Here is a 12,323-nt window from a genome sequence, read left to right on the forward strand (position 1 = left end):
CTTGCCAAAACCCTCATTCCCTTCAGAGTTACAGACATTACTAATTGTAACCAAGATACACCCTTTACTTCTTAAGATACACCATGCATGCTGGGTCCTTGGGAGAGGCATTCAATAGAACTTTCCTGTTCCTGACAGGTCCCAGGTAACTGATTTAATAGACAAACATGATGACCTCCTGAAAAATCTCCTCTTTAAGTTCCAGTCTGACCAATAAGCCTCTAACTGAGTTTCTGTTTTGCCACAGGCCTTATCCTATCTTTATAAATTTTCAATCTTACCCCCATTCAATAAGGGCTGGAGGCCAGATGAAGGGCATGTACTCTCCTGGGATGCATTAATCATAGATTGTCCCACAGGTCAGGGAGCTATTATTCCGACATGGGACACATTTGAACATAAAACTTTCCAAGAAAGTACAAGGCTGCAAAGGCAGGGACTGAACTTCTAGAATGAAGTTCAAGTTGACAGGGAAATTAGGGGATGACAGGGCACAAAGTTCAACTGCTTGACCTTCTGACCTAGGTTTTCTTAAATGATGTCTATGAAAAATTGGCCCCAGTGCCTCCCTATCCTGTTTTAATGTGGAGATATGATAGTACAGCCATTCAAAATAGCATTTAAATTGTTAAGCTCAAGCCTTTGGTTACTCTTTGACCTATTTCTGTGAATAGGTCTCTTAGACCTATTTCTGTGAATAATTCTATCTCTGTGAATTTATGAAAACAGGATTTATAAATTTGGATCAGCTCTGGGCCCCACTCTTCTTTCTGTCTGCACAGTAGACCTGGATGATACCATTCATGGCTTTCAGTAACACCCACAGATACTTAGGAACAGCAACTCTGCATCGCTGGGTTAGACAAATAATCCAGTATTTTTTATATTCCTCTGAATATGCCCAGAACTTAAACTTGTCATCTCCACTTGAAGTCTAACAGGGACCTCAACTAGCAGGGTCAAAACAGTATTTTTATATTCCTCTGAAAAGCGTCTTCCTCCAGTTATTCTCCTTCTTAAAGGCCACTATCCTCTTAACTGCACAAGTCAAAAAGCCTTCTGTCCCATGTTAATTCCATCAGCAAGCCCTTTCTACCAAGCCTTAAAAATATGTCCTGAATCTATCACCCTATCAGTACTATTATGACACAAGTCTAAACAATCTCTTCCCTGGACTTCTGCAGATCCAAGTACTAGCTTGTCAGCTTCCACTCTTACCCTCACCACCAACTGCCAACTCAACAGCCAAGGGAAATGAGTTCATTTCACTATCTTAATTAAATTCCCATCTGTGACTAGGACTCCCGTGGTCCTGATAATACAGTAATGAGAACATGGAATATGTAATCTACTCTGCAAAGAATTGCCTTTTATTTTGGCAAATAGGCTGTAGAGTGCTGATGTGATCCCTGCCTAGCCTAGTGGTATAAGAGACAGTGAGCTCACAATCCCGGCCCTTTGACCTGCTAGACCATTTTGCAAAGGACGCAGTGACCAAATTATGTGCACCTTTGTGAGAATTATGGAAGCAATGAGGATCTATGCCCACCTACTCTTCTGTGTATTTAATTTCACATATCTTTTGCCCTGCTTCTTTGCTCTTGCAGTAGTAAACCCAACTGAAAGCTACTTGAAACCATTCTAAATCACCATGCCCACTAATATCTATCTCAGACCATAGTGCCCTATGCGATCTGAAGTATATAAGTAAAAGGACTGACAAAACTCCTCTGTTGCCTCAGAATCTGATTTTCAGTTAAACTTACTGGCTCTGTTTCCCTGAAAAACAGACAACTGTAAAATACCAATTATATTGCTAGTGTGAAAACTGTCGGTACCAAAATGGAGTCATTCATGTCAAAATCAAACTAAATGGAGCCAGAAAATCCATTTAGTTTGGGTCCTTCATAAAAGGAGGGTCCTCATGTATATTTGCCTGATAACAAGAACTGTCCTAAGAGACTCTGCCAAAACCACACCTTGCAATTAAGCCGCTTCGACGAGGACATCTTTCCAGTAATAGTCCTAATTGCGGCCTTGCAAGTAGCTTTACTAAACCACAACCCTGTAGTCATGTCACTTCTATGAAGACCCACTCCTAACTATGGTCAATGCACATGTCACCACCTGTGGGAAGCCCCTATGACCAATGAACTTTTGTTTCAAAACGACCTTCATATACTTCTCCTTTTTGCCTTTAAAAGTTTCCCTTTGCCTCCACCTCCCTGAATATGCCTATGATCTGTCATAGCATGCATATCCCAGGTTATAGTCCTGTTTATTCCTGAATAAAGTAATTTATTTGGGAAGCTTGTCTCTCTGCCATTATTTTAGGTTGACACTAGGCAGCATTGCCTGTGATAGAAATGACCCTTGATTGGCAAACTTGTCTGAATGGGAAGAAGTTATAATGAATCATAAATACCTGTTGGAGATTCCATACTTTGGGCAGCCCTGAGTTTGGGGAAATTATAATAAGGCATTTCTTGCAGAGTCTAGAACATAGGTGTATGGAGGGCTGAAAAGCCTATTAGCTACTATGGGGCACCAGGACTTAACCTGCAGCCTCTCTCTGACTTGCCTGATACAGATTTTGACTCCTTACACCTGGGAGAAAATGACTTCTGGGTGGCTATACTAACCTATGCCTGGGCTACAATAAGAACTCCCACCAAATGAGGAATGCCTGATTCTGCCCTACTGGTGATTTTTGCTTTGTTTCCTGTGTCCTTTGAGTAGATTCGGGCTAAATGTGGCTTATGATAGTCTTAAAAGTTTATTTAAATAAATCAAATAAAATCCTGATGGGAGTAGCAAAAGTTACCTTCTTATTATACTGAGGATAAAATCCAAGTTCCTTGACTAGCTCTAAAGCCTCACATAGTTGGACTCCTGCCTGTTTCCTTGACTTCCTCTTGCTGATAATTTTCCTCTTGTCTAAGAAGCTTGACCACACTGGCTTCTCTTCTCCTTCTAGAACACACCAAGCACCCAACTTACCCTTAAGGCTGCCACAGTAGCTGTTCCCTAAGACTTTATAACAAGATTGTCCCTTTTAATTATTCAGATCACGTTCTAATTCACTATCCCATCACTGTATTTTGATTATATGCATAGAATTTACCATTGTGTGATATTTTCTTCTTTGCTTATTAATTTCTCCCTGTTTATTATTATACTTTAAGTTCTAGGGTACATGTGCACAACGTGCAGGTTTGTTACATAGGTATACATGTTCCATGTTGGTTTGCTGCACCCATGAACTGGTCATTTACATTAGGTATTTCTTCTACTGCTATCCCTCCCCCAGCGCCCCCAACCCCCGACAGGCCCGGTGTGTGATGTTCCCCGCCCTGTGTCCATGTGTTCTCATTGTTCAACTCCCACCTGTGAGTGAATTTCTCCCTTTCTTTAATCTTGCACATTTAGTCTCATCAGAAAGCTTTGTAAATTCTATCTCCAAAATATGTTCTCATTTGTCCACTTCTTGTCATACACACGTCAGGAACCCTATTCTAAGCCAGTACCATCTCTCACTTGAATGACTACAGGGGTCTTCAGATTGGCTCTGCTTCTCCGCTTGTCACTCTCTCATTCATTCTCTGTGTAAGTTGAGAATGAATGTCTCTGCATGGGTGACAAAGCCTTCTTGACCTTGCACTCACCTGTCTTTCCCACATCACCTTGAAGCACTCTCCCTCTCATTCTCTGTACTCCAGACCCACTGGCCTTGTTTAATTTTTCCATGAATGTATCGAGCTCCAGTCAAAATCAGGATTCTCTTGTATCCTTTCTCCTTTGCATGAGACATTTTTCCCCTAGCTCTTTGAATGTCTGGCTTCCTTTTACCTTTCAAATCTCTGTATGAATACTTCCTCTACAGAGATTCTGACTATCGTTCTAAAAATACATCCCTCCTCCTGCCATACGCACTAGCAATTTCCTGCATGAAATTTCTTATAATTATAAACCAATAATCATTTATGTAATAGAAGTGAGTGAAGAATGTGGTCTCTAGAAAGACTGGTTCAAATTCCAACGCCAGCTCAACCATTCATTCACATGCTACCTAATCTTGGACTAGACACTTTACATTCTTATGCCTTAGTTTACTTACCTGTAAAAATAGGTGTAATTATAGAGCCTACTTTACAGGGTTTCTGTAAGAATTAAACGAATATATGCAAAGGCTATAGATCAGTGCCTAGTTTTCCGTGAGATCTCTGTAAGAGTTAACTGAAATATGTCATTGCCACTATATTTTAAACTCCTTAGGGTAGGAAACATATCTAATCTTGTTCGCCATTGTATTCCTAGCACCAAACATCATTTCTTACATATAATATGTGCAGGAAATATTTATTGAACTGTGAGTGTCAAAGGGTAATAACTTGGAAAAATTCATGATATATTACCAAGTTAAAAAGGTAGGTTATGAAACTATGCACAGTACAACCATAGTTGTATTAAAATATATAAAAGTACAAACATCATAGTATTGGTAGTGCTATCTGTGTAGTGAATTTTTCTATATTCTTATTTTACCTATCTTATGTACAACTTACATACATACAAATTATTAGAAGAGTAGAGGCTTTGCAACTATTTATCAAAGATGCATGCACTTGATTGCATGAGCATCTATTAACAAAGATCTGAAGTAATAATACAGTAACTGGTAATAGCACAGTTTCATCACAGTCTAATTCACCCAGAAAATATAATGAAAAAATTGTCATTCAAAATAACAATCAAAAAATGTCATGTGTAAATAAACCCAAATGTGTAAAACTTAATTGAAGAAACTACACCTTTTTTTTTACAAAGAAATAAAGTTTAAATAGAAATATTCCCTATTTTAAAAGGAAAGACTGCCTATTGCAAATTCCTCAACATGTTCCAATTTATAATAGAAAGCCAATCAAAATCTCATTTGGCCTTTTCTGAAATTTGACATCTGCTATAAAGCGTACTTGGAAAAACAGACAAAATTAGCCAATGATATTTTGCAACATCAGGCGTTTTTCTTTTTGTCATTAAATATTTCAAAGTTAAAATAATTGAGGAAGTGTAGTATTAGATAAAATAAAAAGCAAAGAAACAAAAACATCTATGCATATGTAGGCTATGGTAATGACGACATTTCAGTCTAGTGTAGATACTCGCAGGACTCAGGGGGGTAGAAATTTCAATATCACAAATTCTGCCCTGCTCTACTTTTTGAGGGGTAAGGATTAAAGCATAAATTAAATTAACTTGATTTATTGCAGTGATTAAGAGTATGGGCTCTGGAATTAGACTCTCTAATCCTGGCTGTAATATGAAGTGCTTTATAGCTTTAAGTGATGTACTTCCCCTCTTCATTTGCCTCAGCTGCCCTCATCCATAAACTAGGGATACTACTAATATCTGTGCTAAAGGACTATTGTGTGGAATCCGATGGTAAAAGCTTGGAACAGAGCCTGACATATAGTAAAGCCTCAATAAGTGTTAGCTATTATTAATATTAAATAAATACAAGTAATGAAGCCCTAAAACATATAGAAAAAAATATGGGCATGTGTTTATGATGAAGATATTAGTTTTGTTTTTTTAAAGAAAAAAAAGAAATAACACTGATGCTTAAAAGCACTTTTTATTGTTTGGATACCTTTCTCCTTAACTGCTGTCTACTTTCCTGGCTAATTGTTATCCAAATCAGCTCTCAGTACTGCAGACTTTAACACGGCTTGTTTTTCTGCTTTCTAGCAAATCTCTTGGTCTGAAGAAAGAGTACAATTTCTTTGGAAAGGGCCAGGCAGTAGGCCCAGCATGACCAAAACTCTGTGACTCTATCTTCTCTTCGCCACCTGTATAACCCCCTTGTCATGTCCTTCCACAACTCAGATTTGATCTTGGGCCATGGCTGATAGAGTGTAAGAACCGGGACAGCAGATGGGAAGTCCTAGGAGGCCTGCTCTTTCAGCAACATCAGCCTGCAGGGACCTCCTCCCCCTAAAATTCTCATAGCCTTTATTTTCACAAGCACAAGCTTTGGTCCTGTGACATCTTTAATTTGATTTGTATCTATCCAGTGTCCCCAATCACTTTCTCATTTGTTTGCTAACTTAGTCACTCATTGTTTAACACTCCTTCAATCATTGATTGCACACTTTCCACGTACCAGGCCCTACCTTAGCTGCTAGGTAGAAGACAGTGACCCTCCCTGCCCCAGAAGCTTCCTCCTCCTGGATTCACCACCTTGGAGCCAGGCATGAGGCTGATGAGTTTACTCTTTAATGAAGCTAGAGCAAGGATTCCAAGCACCCAGTAAATTGTGAAGAGCTCTAACAGGTTATGGCAAGAGAATTATCCACTAAATGAACACTCTTCTCCCTAGCTAAGACTTTTAGATCCAATTCACCTGGTGTCTTCCCTGATGAGCAGGGCTTAACTTCAAATGAGCCTCAGGCTTTCTTTGGCCCAGATGAAAGGCAGATAAAAACAGTAACATTTCTTCCCATTAGGTGTTTTTTGTTTTGTTTTGTTTTTTCTTTTTTCCTCAGACCCACCTGGCCTTCCAATTAACAGGGCTTAACTTCATATGACCCTCAGGTTTTCTTTGGCTCAAATGGAAGGCAGATAAATGCAGTAACATTGCTATTAGGTTTTTTGTTTTTTTCCTCAGACCTATCTGGACTTCCAAGGATGGAAATTTGGGGTTCAATGTATATCTTCCCCAGTCAGAGGCAGACCCAGAGAACTCACCTCATGAACTGAAGAAAATGGAGAGGCAAGACTTTCCTCTTCATTTCCCCTAGCACCACCATAAACAATAGGTTTTTCTTTAATCTGGACAAAAACTATCCCCTAATGGGGAGTGGAGTGAGGGGAAATTGAAGCTGTATTTGTCCGTTTTCACGCTGCTAATGAAGATATACCCGAGACTGGGCAATTTATAAAAGAAAGAGGTTTACCGGACTTACAGTTCCACATAGCTGGGGAGGCCTCACAACCATGGCCAGGAGAAGCAAGTCACATCCTACCGGAATGGCAGCAGGCAAAAAGAGAGCTTCTGTAGAGCAACTCCGGTTTCGGTTTTTAAAGCCATCAGATCTCGTGAGACCCATTCACTGTCACGAGAACAGCTTGGGAAAGACCCACCCCCATGATTCAATCATCTCACACCAGGTCCCTCCCACAACAGGTGGGAATTATGGGAGCTACAAGATGAGATTTGGGTGGGGCCACAGAGCCAAATCATATCAGGAACCTTGTGCTCCACCTAAACATTGAAACCTAAATCGCTAGAATAAATGTTTTCCCAAAGGCTGCTTTTATCTCCTTTAAACCGTGTGCTAGCAGCTCTAAGTTACACAGGCTGATCAAAATATCCTGAGCTCCAAGTAGAGGTTCCCTCTCTCCCAGTACTGAGTCTCTGACATCTAAACACACACCACAGCCACTTTTAGGTATCCCCCATCAAGACCTCTTTGCTTCCTTGATAGGAAAATACTGTGAATGTTTCTTAGGTTTACATTTCCATTTTGCGATGAAACTCTGATTTAACAGACTGTGTTTTGTATGTATGCTTGTACATATGTACATAGAATATACCCATGTGAAGACATATTTAAGTGGGTGTGTATTGTGTGTTTGTGCGTTTCTCTACAGTGGGTTTACCTGACACATTTCTGTGCATATGGACTGGAAAGCATTATTTACTGGCTTGATTTATGAATTGTAACACTTTTACCCTAGAAGTACATGGTTAATGGAAAGCATCCTTGAATGCAAACAAGGATCTAGTCTGAGATCCCAAGGGCATCTTCTATGTGTTATGCACCTCCTACCTCAGTGCCTTTGTACATAATAGCTCTTCTGCAGGAAAGCTCTTCCTCCTCCTTGAAAGCTTTACCTACTTAATTCTTACCACTTTTTGGATTCTAGTTTGCAGTACACACTCACAGAAGCCTTTCCTGTCTCCCCAGACTAGATCAAGACCCTGTTCATGCTATTTCACAGCTCCTCATCTTTTTCTTTACACCATTTCTCATAGTTTGTAATTGTATATAATGTGAATTATATAGTCACAATTTGCACAATTCTTGTTATAAGATCATAAATTCATTGAGGCAGGGCAGTGAGTAAAACTCTTTTGCTCATATTGAATTCCTAATAGCTAGCAAAATGCTATACACGGAGTATGTCTTCAGTTTTGAGCTTGAAGTTGCAAAAAATTAACTCTCTGGATCTGGCTACAAGGGACTGTATAAAGTCAGTAAGATTCAGGAATCTGAGAAGTCACCCTGACTCCTTTGCTGCTCTATCTCTATCTGCTTAGAGATCAGCATCAAATCCTGGAAGTGAAAGCTGCTTGGGGGATAGTCTTCAGGGGAGATAAAAATAAGAAACTATACCCACTTTTCAGTCAGGCTAGTGGTAGGGAGCTCGGAAAACCAGAGCACCTGGTAGCAGCTACTACAGGACACAAAATCTGAAGAAACGCTGAAAGAACACCGGGAAAGTTGCAGGCCTCGACCTTCAAAAGGTTGCAGCAACATTTCCTCGTCTGTTCTTCATACCTGTGAGTCTTCTAACTTCAGATCTTTTAGTTTCCCTCCAAGTCCTTCCATCCATGTAGAGACAGCCCTTATCACTACTTCTTCTCCCATATCCATCCTTTTTCTCATAGCCCACATGAATGAGACTCAGGCAAGAGTTCACATTGGAAATTGGGTGTAATTGCATCTCAAGATAGGCATAAGCAGAGCTTAGACTGGGGCCCCCCAGTGATATAGTGGTACAAGTGGTTGACTCATACACAGCACCTCCACTATGTTTTGGCCATTAGTCTTCCTCGTTGACTCTGGAACAACATTGCCTCCACAGCAAAGGGCCTCATAGTAAATTTGGTTTATAATGCAGCTGTATTCAAAAATGGGAGAGCTAGGGAAATAGGATATGGGAAAAAGGCACAGAGGAAAACGTATGGTCTGAATGACTAAGGCTCCTATGACTGCCTCAGCTTCTCCACAGCAGCATCCACGTCGCCCCCCGTAGCAATGAGGGCCTGAAGATTGGCTTCACGATTCAGAAAGCCCATGGACCGCAGTTGCTCCAGCTGCACCTGAAAGTGAGCCTCAGGCTGCAGCTGCTGGGGATTTGTACTAACTAAATCTTGCAGCATAGGGAGAAAGGGAGGGGAATGGAAGCCCAGCTCTGCAGAGTCCAGTGCTGGGAACACCTCAGGAGGTGGATTTGGGAGAGGATCCTCAGACATAAGGGGATCTTCTCTAGACTGTATACCTCCTGCCACACTACCCGTCCCTGCTAGGCAAGGCATGAACCAGAGTAGGAGGCGAGGTGCTTCAGTAGCTAGGACCTGTAGACCCTGCTCAATCTGCCGCAGGGCTTGCAGGGCACGGGGGTTTGCCATGGCTGCCTGAAGGTGCATCAGCAGTGGCAGCTGTGGTTGTACCTCATCCTGTAACTGTGGAGCTGGATTCATGCCATCTGGCCTCAGAGATCTTGGATAAGCTGGGGATGGCAGCCAGGGAGGCTCAGGGATTCCAGGAATGGCTGCCGTGGTGGAAAAAGATAAGGGAGCAAATGGAACCCTGTTGGCAGAATCTCCCAGCCCCGAGACAAGATCAGGCAAGTTTGTGCTATGTCCAGTAGAGCTTTTCCCTGCACCATCTTGGTCTCCACCTTGTCCAGTACTGTTCTGTGTGGGGTATCTCAGGAAAGCTGGGCAGGAGGACCTTCCCTTGATTGCTACTGACTCCTTGGGGAGAGGCTGGCCTGACCCAGGCTCCTGAGATGAGGGTGACGATGGGGGAGCTCTGTTTACTGGTGGTGGTGGTTCCTGGCTTTGGCTGAGGGCAGATGCAGTCCCCTGTAGATAAGTTCCTAGGGACTGGGGGTTCTCGTGTAATTGCTGGAGATAGTCATAGAGCCTTATAATACCCAGAAAGTTTGGAAACCTATTTCTAATGTCAGGTGCATCCTGATCCCCATCCTGCCTTCCTTGCCTGCTACCTGAGCCTCCATGTGTAGAAGTCCAGGGGTTGGGGAGAGGGTCACAATTCTCCATCCTTGAAGGTTGGCTGGTGGTGGTGGTGGCATTATCAGTAGTGGCAGTGGCAAAGGGATTGCCACCAAACTGCTCCTGGACTGCGTTAAGCATTGGGTCCATAATATCTGTGTACATAGTGCGAAGCACATTGTAGCCACCAGGAATGCTCTCCAAGTTACTGAGCACCCGGTCCTGGCTACGTATCATCTCCTGCATCATGGCAGGGTTACGTAAAAACTCCAGTGTCTGCCGCATAATTTCCGGGTTGTTAAGAATATGCCCAATCTCAGGGTTGTGCTGGATCAGCTGCTGCATATGGGGGTTGTCAAGAACCAGCTGGTGTACTAGGCCTGTGTTGGACAGCAGACCCTGGATGAAGGGGTCATCAATGAGCTGAGTCACAAACTCAGGCACAGACACATGCTGCCGCATTAGGGAGCTTGGCTGGTCAGGGAAGCCACGATAGGCCAAGCCCAGCCTACTGAGGCCTGTGAGGAGACCTAAGCTAAAGGCAGGGGGCCCATCTGCTGGGTAAATGGAGCTTGGCTGAGGGAGTGATCCAGGACTTGGGCCCTGGGTAGGGACAGAGGCAGCTGGGCACTCATTGCCCATGGCACCGCGCTGCATCTTGATGACCAGGTGGACAGTGAGGCCATCTCGCACTCCACACTGTGCCAGTGAGTCAGGATCCTTGAGGATTTTGCCAGCAAAGATTAGAACAAGCTGATCAGGGTGGGCCTTAAAGCGCTGAGATATCTCTTCCTTCAGCTGCTGGATAGTGCATGTGTCTGTAACTGAGAAATCCTCCTTGTCTTTGGGCGTCTTCACTGTCACCTTGATGAGGTGGGGATCCTGGACTGGTGCTGGGCTGCCCTGTGGCAGGGCTTCTCCACCTTTGGCCATGGTGGCAGCAGGAGGCCCAGGTCTGTAGGGACACAGCTAGGGGCATGGGGATTGGAGACCAAGATCATCGTTTCAGGCAATGGCAAAAGTAGGAAGGGTGAGTATGAAAAGGGTCTTGAATATCAGGATAGCGAAAGCTGCAGGGTCTACATGAAAGGGGCCATGAGGTTTCTGGGGCAAGATGCTTTAGGAAGATTGCGGGATTGAGATATGTTGGAATCAGGGGAGGGAAATGCAGGGCCCTGGGAAAGAGGTCTGTAGTTGATGAATACAGGGACAAAGGTAGAAGGAAGGGCCCAGCTGGGGTGTACATACCAGTCAGCTGTGGTCCCGTCCTTCTCTTTATGCAGGGCTCCAAACCTCCCTCATCTTGCTACACAGCCACCCCTGAGGCCTTCTGGGCCAGAACCCGCACTATCAGGTCCCTTCTGTGACCTCAGTGCTGACGTCACAGCCTCACACAGAAGATTCTTGAGACTTCTCTAAGGAGCTCTGGATCCCTGGGAACTCTTGCTCTCCCATCTTTTACCACTTCTACTTCCTCCACCTCAAGTGCCTTCCTGTGGAGACTTCTGTGGAGGCTCAGACTGGGATTGGAATGTTATAAAACATCTCCCAGTCCTCTCTGTCTCCATTCAGACCCACATTCAGCTACTTCCTGGTCCAGGGTCTTCTTCCTGGTATCCTATGTCCCAGTTTTCTGTCTTATTCAACATTAACCATGAATTCTTTATGTATTTTCAAAGTATTGATTCGCTGATGGATAGGATTTGGGGTATAAGGGAGGAGTCAAGCATGAGATAACTTTTTTTTTACTTTAAAAGAAATTGTTATCCCCAAAGGAACTCAAAGGATTGAATATTTACTAAGACAAAGATTGGGAATAAGCACTTTGTCTAAATTAGCAGGTTGTTAAACAGTTTTACATACATTTGAGATGTCTATTTTACATACAAATGGAGATGTAGTATTGTAGTTTAATATTATAAGTCCAGAGTTTATTAGCATTCAAAGGATACTTAACATCATGGACTGGTTTAGATTAGCTAGTTAGTGCATACAGGCAAAATGATAGAGATTTTAAAATCTGAGTTTTGTGGCTCTATAACATTTAGAAATCTGGAAGATCAGAAGAATTTGGCAAAGGAAACTGAGAAAAAATAAAAGAGTAAGGTAGAAAAAAAGAGAGAGAGAAGAGAAAGGCCAAAGGAAGAAGAGTTTCAAAAAGGAGAGAGTAACCAATCATGTGAAATGATGCTGCTAGGTCAGGAGGATGAGGATTGAGAATTGGCCACTGGATTTGAAAAAATAAAGAATTGGAGACCATGATGAGACTGGCTTTGGAAGGATAGTAGAGGCAGGA

General features: G+C 42.6%; 1 protein-coding gene across 2 annotated transcripts; it reads right to left on the minus strand.

The window, feature by feature from the left end:
- Window positions 1-8,701: 8,701 nt before the first annotated feature.
- UBQLN3 (ubiquilin 3) lies at window positions 8,702-11,400 on the minus strand. Of its 2 annotated transcripts, XM_019037736.4 has the most exons (3): window positions 11,276-11,399; window positions 9,461-10,996; window positions 8,702-9,109 (listed from the first exon to the last, which is right to left on the minus strand). In XM_019037736.4, exons 2-3 carry the CDS (start codon window positions 10,958-10,960, stop codon window positions 8,993-8,995), a joined length of 1,617 nt encoding a protein of 538 aa, XP_018893281.4. In that variant the 5' UTR covers window positions 10,961-10,996; window positions 11,276-11,399; the 3' UTR covers window positions 8,702-8,992. The 2 variants fall into 2 exon arrangements, with proteins under 2 accessions (XP_018893281.4, XP_004050599.5); XM_004050551.5 differs by having other exon boundaries at window positions 8,702-10,996; window positions 11,276-11,400.
- Window positions 11,401-12,323: the final 923 nt, after the last annotated feature.

Source organism: Gorilla gorilla, chromosome 9 (genome assembly GCF_029281585.2).
Source record: "Gorilla gorilla gorilla isolate KB3781 chromosome 9, NHGRI_mGorGor1-v2.1_pri, whole genome shotgun sequence".
Taxonomy (NCBI): Eukaryota; Metazoa; Chordata; class Mammalia; order Primates; family Hominidae; genus Gorilla; species Gorilla gorilla.

What these genes read in the sequence shown, in the direction of transcription:
- UBQLN3 (XM_004050551.5), bottom strand. Translation starts at nt 10,960, where the DNA reads ATGGCCAAAGGTGGAGAAGCCCTGCCACAGGGCAGCCCAGCACCAGTC.